Source organism: Zingiber officinale, chromosome 10B, assembly GCF_018446385.1.
Source record: "Zingiber officinale cultivar Zhangliang chromosome 10B, Zo_v1.1, whole genome shotgun sequence".
NCBI classification, from domain to species: Eukaryota; Viridiplantae; Streptophyta; class Magnoliopsida; order Zingiberales; family Zingiberaceae; genus Zingiber; species Zingiber officinale.
Window position 1 is genome coordinate 69,484,465 of NC_056005.1, and position 12,829 is coordinate 69,497,293.

Consider the following 12,829-nt stretch of genomic DNA (forward strand, 5'->3'; position numbering starts at 1 on the left):
TCATGTTAATAAAGATAGTTTCTTCGAGATTACTATGAAAAAAGAAATTGAAATTATCTAATTACCACACCAACCAATTGGAAGTAACACATATAGATAGTAGAATAGTAAAAGATTAATAATTATAATTTTAACAACTAAATAAAAAGTTTAATTAAAGTCAATACTTGGATGCCAACAGAATTTCTTTGTTATAAACTAAGTTTTGTAGCATTTAATAGAACCATCAACTCAAATTTTTTTTTTTAGGCAAAAAGGCATATTTAAAGTCCACAATGTTCATAAAGATAGCATAGGGAATTAAACTCCAAGCTCCATTGTAGAGAGGAGCATCAAATTTTGTGATTAGCGATGTGCCAATCTGAATCCTTGACTACTTGTGTGAAGCAGAACAATCTGAATCCTTGACTGCTTATGTGAAGCTAGAGGATACACTGTTTGTGTGAAGTAAGTCAATTCAATGGAAGATGTAAAAACCATCAACGCCCCCTCAAGAGGATATTGAGTGACAACTTGAGGGCATTGCTCAATAGATGTCACTAAGCGGACATTGAGGAGCATCATCGTCAGAGTCAATTGCCAATGGAGATAGGGGCAAACAAAGGAGGTTGTGACGATTGTGAAGTCACAATATTTGGTCAACCGAGTTAGGCTTGGTGGCCAACTTGAAGTTATGGGTCATGCTTGGCATGACCCTTGACAAACTAAGCCAGGTCCAACTTGACACACTAAAAAAATAAATCAATTGGGCTCAAGTTGTCCTGCCCAGGCCTAGTCAACCAGTTTTGACGCCTCTAACTCTTTGCATGCCTCTAACTAGATGTCATCTTCCAACACGGTGACACAAGGCGAATATGCTTGCTCCAGCGCCTCTGTCAACCCGTTATAGTGCTAACACGGAGGAGGTAAATCATGAGTGGCTACTAGCCTTTAGAATAGTGACGGACGTATGAGAAAGATATTTACCTCAGTTATGCCGAGATTTGAACCCCAGATCTCATAGTGACAGTACCTCATGCGCTAATCACTAGACCATCCCGAGGGGACTTCATCTTCCAACACGCTCTATAAGAAAGGAATCATAAACTCAAATATGACAAACTATGAAACTACAAGGCAAAAAGGTGATTATGAGTGATACACTTTACTGCAGAAACAAGTTATGTTTGCCAAGAGCTCGGCTTTACTGACTAGTAAGTCAACTGGGTACAAGCATTCCAAGTTTCAGAGCATGAAAATACATCATCCATCCACACAGGAAAAATGTTAGCAAAGTGCTTCTCAGCTCTTGGTTTATGACCTCAGTTATCTTGAACAAGTGCGGAAAAAAGCATCTGATTTATGTCCACATCAGTGCCATTCTCATCACCTGAAATAATAGTGTATATCACCCTCCTATCTGTTAGAAAATATACAAACGAAGAAGCTTACCAATCTTTGCTCTCACTTGACTTGTCCATTCATCAATTACCTATAAATATATTGCAAACAAGTGAACTTGTTTTGCCCAGGAGAATGGTCCCAAATGGTTAATAGGCAGTCTAAAGATGATTCATAACTTGGAGAATCATAAGAATGTTTCGACTTCGAGGAAAACAAGTGAGATTATGCAAAAAAAAAACTACCAGTAATATGAGATACATAGATAAGTAAAAGCAGATACTACATACACAAACTATACGAGTCATTCCTTCTATGAAGACTTCACCATCTACTACAACTTTGGTACTTGGACCTTCATTTATCCCCTCTATACCTGCATCGAGTACCTAGACTCCGAGTGAACACTCAATATTTCTACTGATGTATAAAAACTTATTGAGGCGACCATGTGTAGGCTTAGTTCCCCACCGTGTCAGATACCTATACTGGAGTCCATCTAGCATAGCCCTACTGAACAATGTCCATATAATACAGAGAAAAATTTCACACTTCGCAGCAATTGTATTGTAGCTGATTGTTTAAGCCGTCTGTGTGGGACTGCCAATTATTTACTAATCAATGTAAACATGTAAAATCTCATACATCTTCAAATTTAACTAATAAATCAATGCAACTTTGTGATAAAAAATTACAATGCTATTAAAAGGCATGCCTAAGTGTTACATGTATTAATAGATTGCATATATAAATGATATCTGATAAAGAGTATGTAATGCATTTCTCATAAGTCTGATGAATATGACCTTAGTACCTAATTGCCAATTGTAAGAAAAAAAAATTATCCCAAAAAAAATATACAAAAAAGAGTAATATAAGACTGTGTTTATGGATTGAGAAAGCTTATTGAGTTTGGAAGTTGGTAGCTTACAAAATTTTACTGCCGAATGTTTATGAAATCAAGATTAATGTTACAAGTTCCCATATATCAAAATTGCAGATTGAAATCATGAACAGTTCTTGAAAGTTATAGAAAAGTGTAAAGTAATCTGAGTTCTTACATTGAATCAGATAAGGCACTCTGTTTTAACAAACTAAAGCAAAAGGATTGAGAATAGCCAAATATCATAAAGTAGCATATGTAAACCACAGCTACAAGTAAATAATTTTTATCTAAAACAAGAAAATGAACTTCAAAAACAGGAGGTGAGGTATTTAACAGACAATCTCATACTTATAAGAAATTCAGTGCAAATTTCCAGAGTGAACAAAAAAAAATACAGCATCAAGACGTTATTTTCAAAGACTAAACTGAAAACATAAAGCATTTCCAGATTATAGTAACCTCATATGCTGATAGTTATATGTTATATCTCTATCTCATTTTTTTTCCTAATATAGGCCAACAACACCTAAATTATCATATGATCATGCATTATCCACTTTGTGTACTTAGCTGATGTTAGATCCAAGGTGTGGATTGAAGAAGGAAAGGAATAAAAAATTTAAAAAAAAAAATAGTCCAGTGCACGAAGCTCCCTTCAATGTGGGATCCAGGGACGCATCTAGTGTGTCTTACTCTGCATTGCAAGAGATTGTTTCCCGACTCGAACCGTGACCATCAAATCACATGATAGCAACTTACCGTTGCGCCAAGGCTCCCGAAGAAAGGAATCAAAGGAAGAAAAAAACTCTTTACAAACACCTCTCGGCGACTCTATCAGGTTTGTGAAGATCTCATGACCATCCTCAGTGACCATCAGATCAAGGATTCAATGTCAACTTATCTGGGTTCGGTCTCTAGCCTTCTTTGTGACTTCAATGAATTGCTACCGCCTGCGGCCACTCCTGTTGAAGAGCTTGAAAATCGGAAAAAAATTTTATGTCTCTGGCTTTATATGGTCTGCCCATAGATTATTCTCATGTCCGTGATCAGATCTTAGGCAGCCCCACAGAAGCTACCATGGACAATACCTGGGTGACTCTTCTCCGTGTCCCGACCAAAGTCTTGACGATGCCTTCTTCCGTTCCTGTCGACTCGTCAGCTTTGGTCTCTCGACACAAAGGACCTCCACCTCGCAAAGGTGGCAAAGGACGTCCTTGGTGTGATCATTGCCACCGACCGGGACACACGATTGATAAGTGCTGGAGTCTACATGGTCGTCCTCCTCGTGCTGCTCAGATTGTTTAGAGTTCTGTTGCTTCTTCAGCTTCCACTTCACAGTTAACACCTGATCCGACTCCTACACCTTCCTATACTGACTTTTTGAAATAGTTTGAGGATCGTCAAGCTTCTGGTTCCACTGCTCCCATTGCACATGCTGGTACTTCCTTTACTGGCATATCTCGTTCTTCGGGTCCTTGGATTCTTGATTCTGGGGCCACCGATCATATCACTTGTAATAAATCCCTATTTTCCTCTATCACTACTTCTGGTAATTTACCAATGGTCACCATGGCCAATGGTTCCCAAACTCAATCTCAGGATATTGGCATTGTTCATCCTTCTTCATCTCTTTCCATTCATAATGTTCTTTATATTCCCGGAGCTCCCTTTAATTTATTGTCGATAAGTCAACTTACTCGATCTCTTGATTGTGTCATTTCTTTTACTAACACATCTGTTTCCTTACCGGACCAGAGGACGGGGAGGATGATTGGCTTCGGATGTGAGTCTCATGGCCTATATCGGCTTCAACAACCCTCTTTTGTTGGTTCGGCGGCGGCATCTCCACTTCTTATTCATGCTCAGTTGGGACATCCAGGTCTTAATAAGTTGAAACAGTTACATCCTAGTCTTTCTCACTTAGAGTCTTTATCTTGTGAGTCGTGTCAATTAGGTAAGCATGTTCGTAGTTCTTTTTCTCCTCGCATTGAGAGTCGGGCAATGTCTCCTTTTGCTTTAGTTCATTCTGATGTTTGGGGTCCGAGTCGTGTTTCTTCTACAATGGGATCAAGGTATTTTGTTACTTTTATAGACAATTTTTCCTGTTGTACATGGTTATATCTAATGAAGGATCGTTCAGAATTGTTTTCTATTTTTGAATTCTTTTTCCTTGAAATAAAAACTCAATTTGGTACTTCCCTTCGAACTTTGCAAAGTGATAATGCACACGAATATTTATCTACTCAGTTTCGTACCTTCTTGATATCTCATGGTGTGTTGCATCGCACGTCTTGCCCTCATACCCCTCAATAGAATGGGGTAGCAGAACGCAAGAATCGCCATCTCCTTGAGATCACTCGGACTCTTCTTCTCCATTCTCATGTCCCTCATCAGTTTTGGGGTGATGTCGTACTTACTGCGTGTTATCTCATTAATCGCATGTCTTCATCCACTCTCCAGGGCAAAATACCTCATCAGGTACTTTATCCGCATCAGTCTCTTCATCCTTTACCACCTCGAGTCTTTGGTTCTATATATTTTGTTCATGCTCTTGATCCCGGCATTGACAAACTCTCTCCCCGGTCTCATAAGTGTGTCTTGGGTACCCACGGTCTCAGAAAGGGTACAAGTGTTATTCCCCTACTCTTCGTCGGTACTTCATCTCTGCTGATGTCACATTCTTTGATTCAGCTTCTTTTTTTGGGCCTTCCGCTTCACAGTTCGAGGTTTCTCCCTCTCCACCTGCACCAGTAACTATCTTTTGTCCTCCGGAAGCGCCTCTATCATCTCCAGCCTCGTCTCCTCCTTTGCAGGTTTATCAACGTCGTCATCATTCTGCTTTGCCGCCGACCAACACTGACACTCTGTGGGCACATCTTTGGAGCCAAGTCCTTCGTCGTTTCCTCCGATCCCATCTCCTGACTCTGATGTTCCTATTGCACTTCGAAAGGGTATGCATTCCACTCGCAATCCTTCTCCTCACTATGTTTCTTTGAGCTATCATCGTCTTTCTCCATCCTATTATTATTGCCTGTCTTTCTTGTCGTCTGTTTCTCTTCCAAAGACTGCAGGTGATGTCTTTGCCCATCCAGGATGGAAACAAGCTATGCTTGAGGAAATGAGTGTCTTACAGAGCAGTGGGACTTGGAACCTCGTTCCTCTATCTCCTGGGAAGTCAGTGGTTGGTTGTCGATGGGTGTTTACGGTGAAAGTTGGTGTAGACGGCACGGTAGATCGACTTAAGGCCTGTCTCGTCGCTAAAGGCTATACTCAGGTATTTGGATTGGATTATGGAGACACTTTTTCTCCTGTTGCCAAGATGTCTTCTATACGTCTTTTTCTGTCTATTGCTGCAATTCGTCATTGGCCCCTTCATCAATTGGACATCAAAAATGCATCCTTACATGGTGATCTACTCGAGGAAGTTTACATGGAGCAACCTCCGTGTTTTGTTGCTCAGGGGGAGTCTTCTGGTCTTGTATGTCGCTTGCGGAAATCTTTACATGGTCTCAAGCAGTCACCTAGAGCATGGTTCAGTAGATTTAGTACCGTAATTCAACAGTTTGGCATGACTCGAAGCGAGGCTGATCATTCTGTCTTTTATCGCCACTCATCTATTGATTGCATCTATGTAGTGGTTTATGTTGATGATATTATCATCACAGGTAATGATCATCTTGGGATTTCACAAGTAAAACATCTTTTCAAACATTTTCAGACAAAGGATCTCGGCAAACTCAAATATTTCCTAGGGATAGAAGTGGCACAGTCTAAAGATGGGATCATTATATCCCAAAGGAAGTATGCAATGGATATTCTGGAAGAAACAGGAATGTTAAACTCAAAGACAGTCGATAATCCCATGGATCCTAATGTCAAGCTCCTGCCAAATCAGGGGGAGCCTCTTTCAGATTCTGAACGGTACAGACGATTAGTAGGGAAACTAAGCTACCTTACTGTCACCCGTCCGGATATCTCATTTGCAGTAAGTGTAGTAAGTCAGTTTCTCAACTCTCCGTGCAAAGAACATTGGGATGCTGTGACTTGCATTATTCGATATATCAGGGGTGCACCAGGAAAAGGTCTTCTATATGAAGACAAAGGACATACTCAAGTTGTGAGGTATTCTGATGCAGATTGGGCAGGATCTCCCTCTGATAGAAGATATACTTCTGGATTTTGTATATTTGTCGGAGATAACCTTGTTTCTTGGAAAAGCAAAAAGCAGAATGTTGTGCCAAGATCCAGTGCAGAGGCAGAATATCGAGCTATGGCTATAGCCAGTCAAGAACTTATATGGCTAAAACAGTTGCTTCAGGAACTAAGATTTGGAGAGGTTACACAAATGTCACTCATATGTGACAACCAGGCCGCCATGCATATTGCCTCAAATCCAGTCTTCCATGAGAGGACAAAGCATATTGAAGTTGACTGTCACTTTGTCAGAGAGAAAGTCATATCTGGAGAAATATCTACTAGTTTTGTCAATTCACATGATCAGCTAGCAGATATATTTACTAAGTCACTGAGAGGTCTCAGAATTGACTACATATGTAACAAGCTTGGTACATATAATCTATATTCTCCAGCTTAAGGGGGAGTGTTAGAATAAGTAATATATTTGTAGGGGTATTTTTGTAATTATGTACATACTTCTTTCCTATAAAAAGTCTAACCCGTGGTATCCAATACACGTGGTTTTCTTTTGAACATGGTATCAGAGCCTGTGTCCAAACGACTTTGCAGGTTTTGTGAGTACGGAAGACATTCCTGAGAGATGAATGGATGGTAGCTCGGATAATACAACACAACTGAGCGTCAACCTTCTTCCATAGAGGTCGATCAACAACTGGAACATCTTCTTCAGTTTGAGTGAGATATGTCTCATATCCTTGTCCAACAAGCCAAAGCTCAATGTGAGATGCCCAAGAGACGTAATTTTTACCATCCAACTGCTCGGAAGAGAGAGGTGCAGTGATGTGATTGGTAAAGATTGAGGTATCCGGCTTTGGAACGTCGGATGTAGCCATTGATTAGGTTGGACTCTCCGCCCTCTCAAACTTCAAATATGTTTGTGTTGGTTATTCCATATTTGTAAACAGCAAAGATGGCTCCATTCAAAATCAAGAGAATGCTACTGAACTGCCTTTCTGTGCTGATCTTGAGCTATTAGTGGATAGAAGGACATCAAGAGAACGTGTGCCTGTTCATGTGCAGAATACAGAAGAAGCTCCTACTCACTTCCAACCAGCCAAAGCTAAACCAGAGTATGCATCAAGGAGCAACTTCTTCGACCTTCTTTATCGGCTTCCAACTCAGATTCTCCCACAATGTAGCTAAGAAGGTACAGCGAGAACACAATCCCCAGAACCTTCTAGGCGAGTTGATGTGGCTCTGGCGGGTCACAGGGGAAGACGCACAGGGAGCAGCAAGGAATTAGTCCGAAGAAGGCCGGGTCGCAGGGGAAGACGCCTTGATCTAGGTTGTGGTGTCAGCGACGGAGAAGAGCCGCGGTTGTGGTGCTCGCGTGAGGAGAGAAGGGAGTCACCGGTTGAGAGGCAATTGTAGCTCGACGGCTAGTGCCCGCGTGAGGAGGCGGAGAGGTCGGCGGCTCCGATTGCGGGAACACGCGAGAGGGAGAGGGAAGCGGAAGCAGGGGAGGGACTCGACGACAGCCTTGTTGATGCCGCCCGAGGAGGGATGACCTGCGGCGTCGGCAGCTTGCAAGGCGAAGCGACGGTCGCGACGGCGCTTGAGGAATGCGAGTAGGGGTTTTGAGCATAGAGAAGAGAGAGCTCGGCGGGGTTGTAGCGGCGGCGGAGAAAACTTAAAAAGGAAATTAGGGTTTTCTTAAGAAAATAGGGTTGGCTCTGATACCATGTTCAAAAGAAAACCACGTGTATTGGATACCACGGGTTAAGTTTTTTTGTAGGAAAGAAGTATGTACATAATTACAGAAATAGCCCTACAAATATATTACTTATTCTAACACAAAGGAAGAAAAAAAATCCCTAGGGAAAAGAAAGAGAAAATAAAAGGGAAAAAGAGGAAAGAAAAGAGAGGGGGGGGGGAAATGAGGCATAATCTTGTGGCCGTGAGCGAGGCCGGTCGTGGCCACGTGCGAGGTCGGCCACAAGTACGAGCAAGATCAGCCATGGTCGTGTGCAAGACCGCCCGCAGTTGGCCATGGGCATGAGCGAGGTCACTCATGGTTGCAAAGTCGATCATAGCCTCGAGCGAGGCCACCCACAATCGCAAGGTCGACACCATTGGGAGAGATTTAGCAGTAAGGCAAGAACGAAAGTTCATTCTGCCTATTGGGGTGGAGGAAAAAATGTCTAAAAATATTCTTGAATTCGTCCATCCATTATTTTATAATATATAAACAAAGAAAAAGATAAACAATCCATCCCTTTTCATGAAATAATCTGTGAAAATGTTTCCATAGTTTTGTTTCCGCCCTCTCAAGTAAATAGGGGTTAATGTCTACATGATATATGCTTGCAAGGAATCACATATACATAGAGCATAGCTAATATAAAACTAGAAAACAAAATTTTGACTTTCTTCTAAGGCTTAAGAGAAAACCAAATACGAGACATCAAAAAGGGTATATTAAAACTTGTTTTGATGAAGAAACAATAACATCGAATATTACCTGGTTCAAATTTGAGTATGCAATGTCATCAGATTCCTTCAGGGATGGCAGACCAGAAGAAGACAATAACAGCTGCAGTGAATGTCTTTGCCCAGCCAAAACTGTTCTTGCTTTGTCAATTAAATCCTATTAGTGAAATGGTGATATATGTTTCATTAGCGTTTATTAGTTATTGCAAGAATGTACATTGTTTTCAATAAAGGTTAGCTTAAACCATATATTAGATAGACCTTCAATGAGTAGCAACAAAATCTAATCAATATCCATTACACATTCGTTTCTATACTGAATCTTAAGAAGATCATTCAAGGGTTAAGATAGTGCAGGCTAATGGAACAAGATCAAGTCAGCATTCAATATGGTGTATATGTTGTCCATATTTTTTTCAAAAATAATCTTATATTGCTAATAATGCATATCACCATGTGTCAAAGATATATGAGTTTACATATATATAATGTATTAAATTAAACAGCTAAAGAAATCAATATAAAAATAAATTATATCTATCACTTAATACATAAGTTAATCATCCTAGGCAATTGATAACCCCAAATGAAATATTATACATATCAATCTTCTTTCTTTGTCAATCAAATCCTGTTAGAAAAACAGTGATTATAGATTTCATTAGCATTTATTAGTTATTGCAAGAATCTATACTTTTTGAAGAAAGGTCAGCTCAAACCATATGATAGATAGACCTTCAATGTGCAGCAACAAAATCTAACCAGTATTCATCACACTTTACTATAGTGAATCTTAAGAAGATCAAGGGCTTAGATACTGCAGGCTAATGGAACATGATTGAGTCACCATTCAACCTTATATTGCCAAATGCATATCACCATATGTGAAGGATATATATGAGTATACATCTATATAAAATATCAAATTAAACAACTAAAGAAATCAATAAAAACAAAATTTTATTTATCAATTAATAAATAAATTAATCATCCTAGACGATCAATAACTCTTGAAATATTTTACATATCAACCTAAGAAATACATGTAACACAAAAGACATGGCATATAACAATGTATGTTAATCGATCCACATAATTTTTACATAGAACAAATTTTACGAGTTGACGTAAGCAATATATAGAATATGCTTATTATTTGTATAATTTGCAAAAATCATTAATTAACTCATTGTTAACTTGGACATGGCTTAGATTTTAACAGAATAGGGATTGATTTAACCTATATAGTCCTTAAGCATACAAAAGTGGATACAGTATTATAAGCATGTGCAGGCTCTTTAAAATAATGAAGAATATTGCATTGAAGCCTAACAGAAATAAAGTACATACGGATCTCACATAAATTGTGCGCTCACCAACCCTTCATCCTTACATATGAAATATGACTTTTACTGATTAACTGGTTTCTGGAGAGGAAAAAACTTTACATCCTGATTGCTACTTTGCCAAGCTTAAAAATTCTTCCGAATTACCACTGACACATACTGCTGAATTTCACTGCAATTGGCAGAAAGCATAAGGAAAAAGCCTGACACACACAACTACTTTGTTTGTTCAAACCTACCCATTACAGGGGTTTTCTTCTTAGAACCATGTAATTTCTAAATTCATAACTAACTCGCAAAAGTATTGATGCTTGTTACTCCTCCAAAGAGATAGAATAATTTTTCATGCTGATATCACACCATCCATCTAGATAGATCCACTCCCATTAGCACTAAGGAAAGCTAGGTAGTTAAATCATTTAATATAAATTCTCCAAGATAATTTTTATATTCAATCAACTATTCCATGTTAAGTGGTGGGATAAATGGAAGAAAAATGTACCTGCTTTTCAGCAAGAAGCTCACGGCAGAGTTCCTTCAGTGAAACCAAGTCCTCCTGGATCTTCTTGATCCGAGCAACAATCTTGCACGGATTAACCTATGAACCACAGAAAAAGTATTCAAATCAACAAACAAATAAATAAAGGAAACTGTTTAGTTATTGGTTCAGTGAACTGATATTGGTATCTAGGATTTGTTGATTAGACTAACGTCGTCTGGGTACGATTGTTGGAACTCCTGGTCGAGCTGGCACTGCACGAGGATAAGTTCTTGGCTCGCCTTGCTCAAGACCTTCATCACATCATCCACCGCTGGGTGATGATGGTGGTGTCGCCACAGGTCTGCCATCACTATACCTTCTTCGTGCTGCTCTGGCCTTTGCCAAATTTTAGAATCCAATCTGGTTTATCAAAGCCAACCAATGTCCAACAGACCAAACATTATTAACTGCTAGATACAAGATAGCCATTGCATAAAGATGTGTGTAATTTCAGGTGTGAAAAATCACTAGTTTTGATTCATCATATATTTAACTGGTTCAAAGGGAAAAAAATGACTGATGCAAAGTTTTTTGAGTAATCATAGATTGTGTAGACAATCATATTTCACCAACCATTGACACATCCTCAAACTTCATTACATAATCTTCTCAAGGGCATACACGATTATAAAAAAAATAGTCACAAATTTATAAGTTGACAAACCGATAGCAAAGTCCAATTAGTGACAAAAACTAAGACGTGTATCAGTGCATGTCATTGAGATGAAATAATATTACCAAATAACAACATTTAATTAAGGAGTACTGAGAAAATGAATTCTATAAAGAATCTCAAAGAAATTGACACACGGCTAGTTGACTTTCATTCCAAATTATCACCTCGTATGCAGTTTACTCTGAAAACCCATTGCATTTCCCAACACCAGGATAGGAAGCAAGGGAGAAACTAAAACATGATTTCACACAGAGAATCGAGTTTCCGGCTAATCCTGTAGACACGAAGAGCGAGGAGGGAAACATTATGAAGCAAGCAATAGATCCCCTTCCAGGCTCGGGTACGTACCGAGAGAAGATCCGGATTTGAAGGGTCGCAGCGAGGGCTTCGTGGAGTGATTCTAGAGACTCCTTCTCCTCCACCTGCAGTTCCAACTGCCGCTTGATGACGATGGAGAGGAGGAAGAGGAGGAAGGAGTGTGGAAGGAAAGCGATTGCGAGGGTTTCTGCCTTCGACCGTCGAGCAGTTCGAGAGTGGCGGTCGAGTGCAGGAGTGTTTCAAAATAGGACGGGCCGTGAGCTGAAGGAGCGTGACATCACAACCGTCCAAATATCACTCAGTTTGAACCCTTACCTCTAAAACACTCAAATAAATAATAATAATAATAATAATAATAATAATTAAAATTTGAATTACAAAGTGTATAAATATTCTGAAGGTAAACTTTTAACAAATCATGCAACTCTTTATGCGTTTTACCCGGCCTCCGGGGCTCCGGTACAACGATAAAGTATTCAATTATCTCAAACACACGCGATCTAAATTATCTATTATATTTAAATCATAATTTATTTAATTAATTTTTATAAATAACATCAATTAAAATATTATGAAAGTATAATCCTCTTATAATTGATCCAGAAATATGTCATACAATTTAAATAAAAAATATATACACATAATCCATAAACTCTAGATATATGTTAAGTATATATAAAAATAAAAATCCTATATACTAGACATACATATTAGTTCCAACATATCTTACTTCTTAGATTAAATCTTTCTGATAATATTATAACTTCTCGAAAATATATGAGTATCCTTCTTAGTAAAACAGAAACCTCACTTTCAATTTTTTTCAACATTCATCTATGATGAAAACAATTATTACATTATAATTAAAATGAAGTAGCTCATATAATCAATAAATTAAACTAAGCTAACAACAAGTATAACATCTATATATTTAACTCAAGATAATAAACAAACTCACATAATAAATACATTATTTAATAAAGAGATTCTACACTTTCTAACATAATCAATACATTAAACTCACATGATAGTCTATCCTTTGACGTCAATTCATT

The 12,829-nt window shown here is 38.7% G+C and overlaps 1 protein-coding gene across 2 annotated transcripts; it reads right to left on the reverse strand.

Annotated features, from left to right (window-relative positions):
- Positions 1-1,110: 1,110 nt before the first annotated feature.
- Positions 1,111-12,014, reverse strand: LOC122028627. Of its 2 annotated transcripts, XM_042587476.1 has the most exons (7): positions 11,805-12,014; positions 11,621-11,730; positions 10,951-11,140; positions 10,742-10,837; positions 8,925-9,050; positions 1,432-1,471; positions 1,111-1,369 (listed from the first exon to the last, which is right to left on the reverse strand). In XM_042587476.1, exons 2-7 carry the CDS (start codon positions 11,647-11,649, stop codon positions 1,302-1,304), a joined length of 549 nt encoding a protein of 182 aa, XP_042443410.1. In that variant the 5' UTR covers positions 11,650-11,730; positions 11,805-12,014; the 3' UTR covers positions 1,111-1,301. The 2 variants fall into 2 exon arrangements, with proteins under 2 accessions (XP_042443410.1, XP_042443411.1); XM_042587477.1 differs by lacking the exon at positions 11,621-11,730 and having other exon boundaries at positions 11,805-12,012.
- Positions 12,015-12,829: the final 815 nt, after the last annotated feature.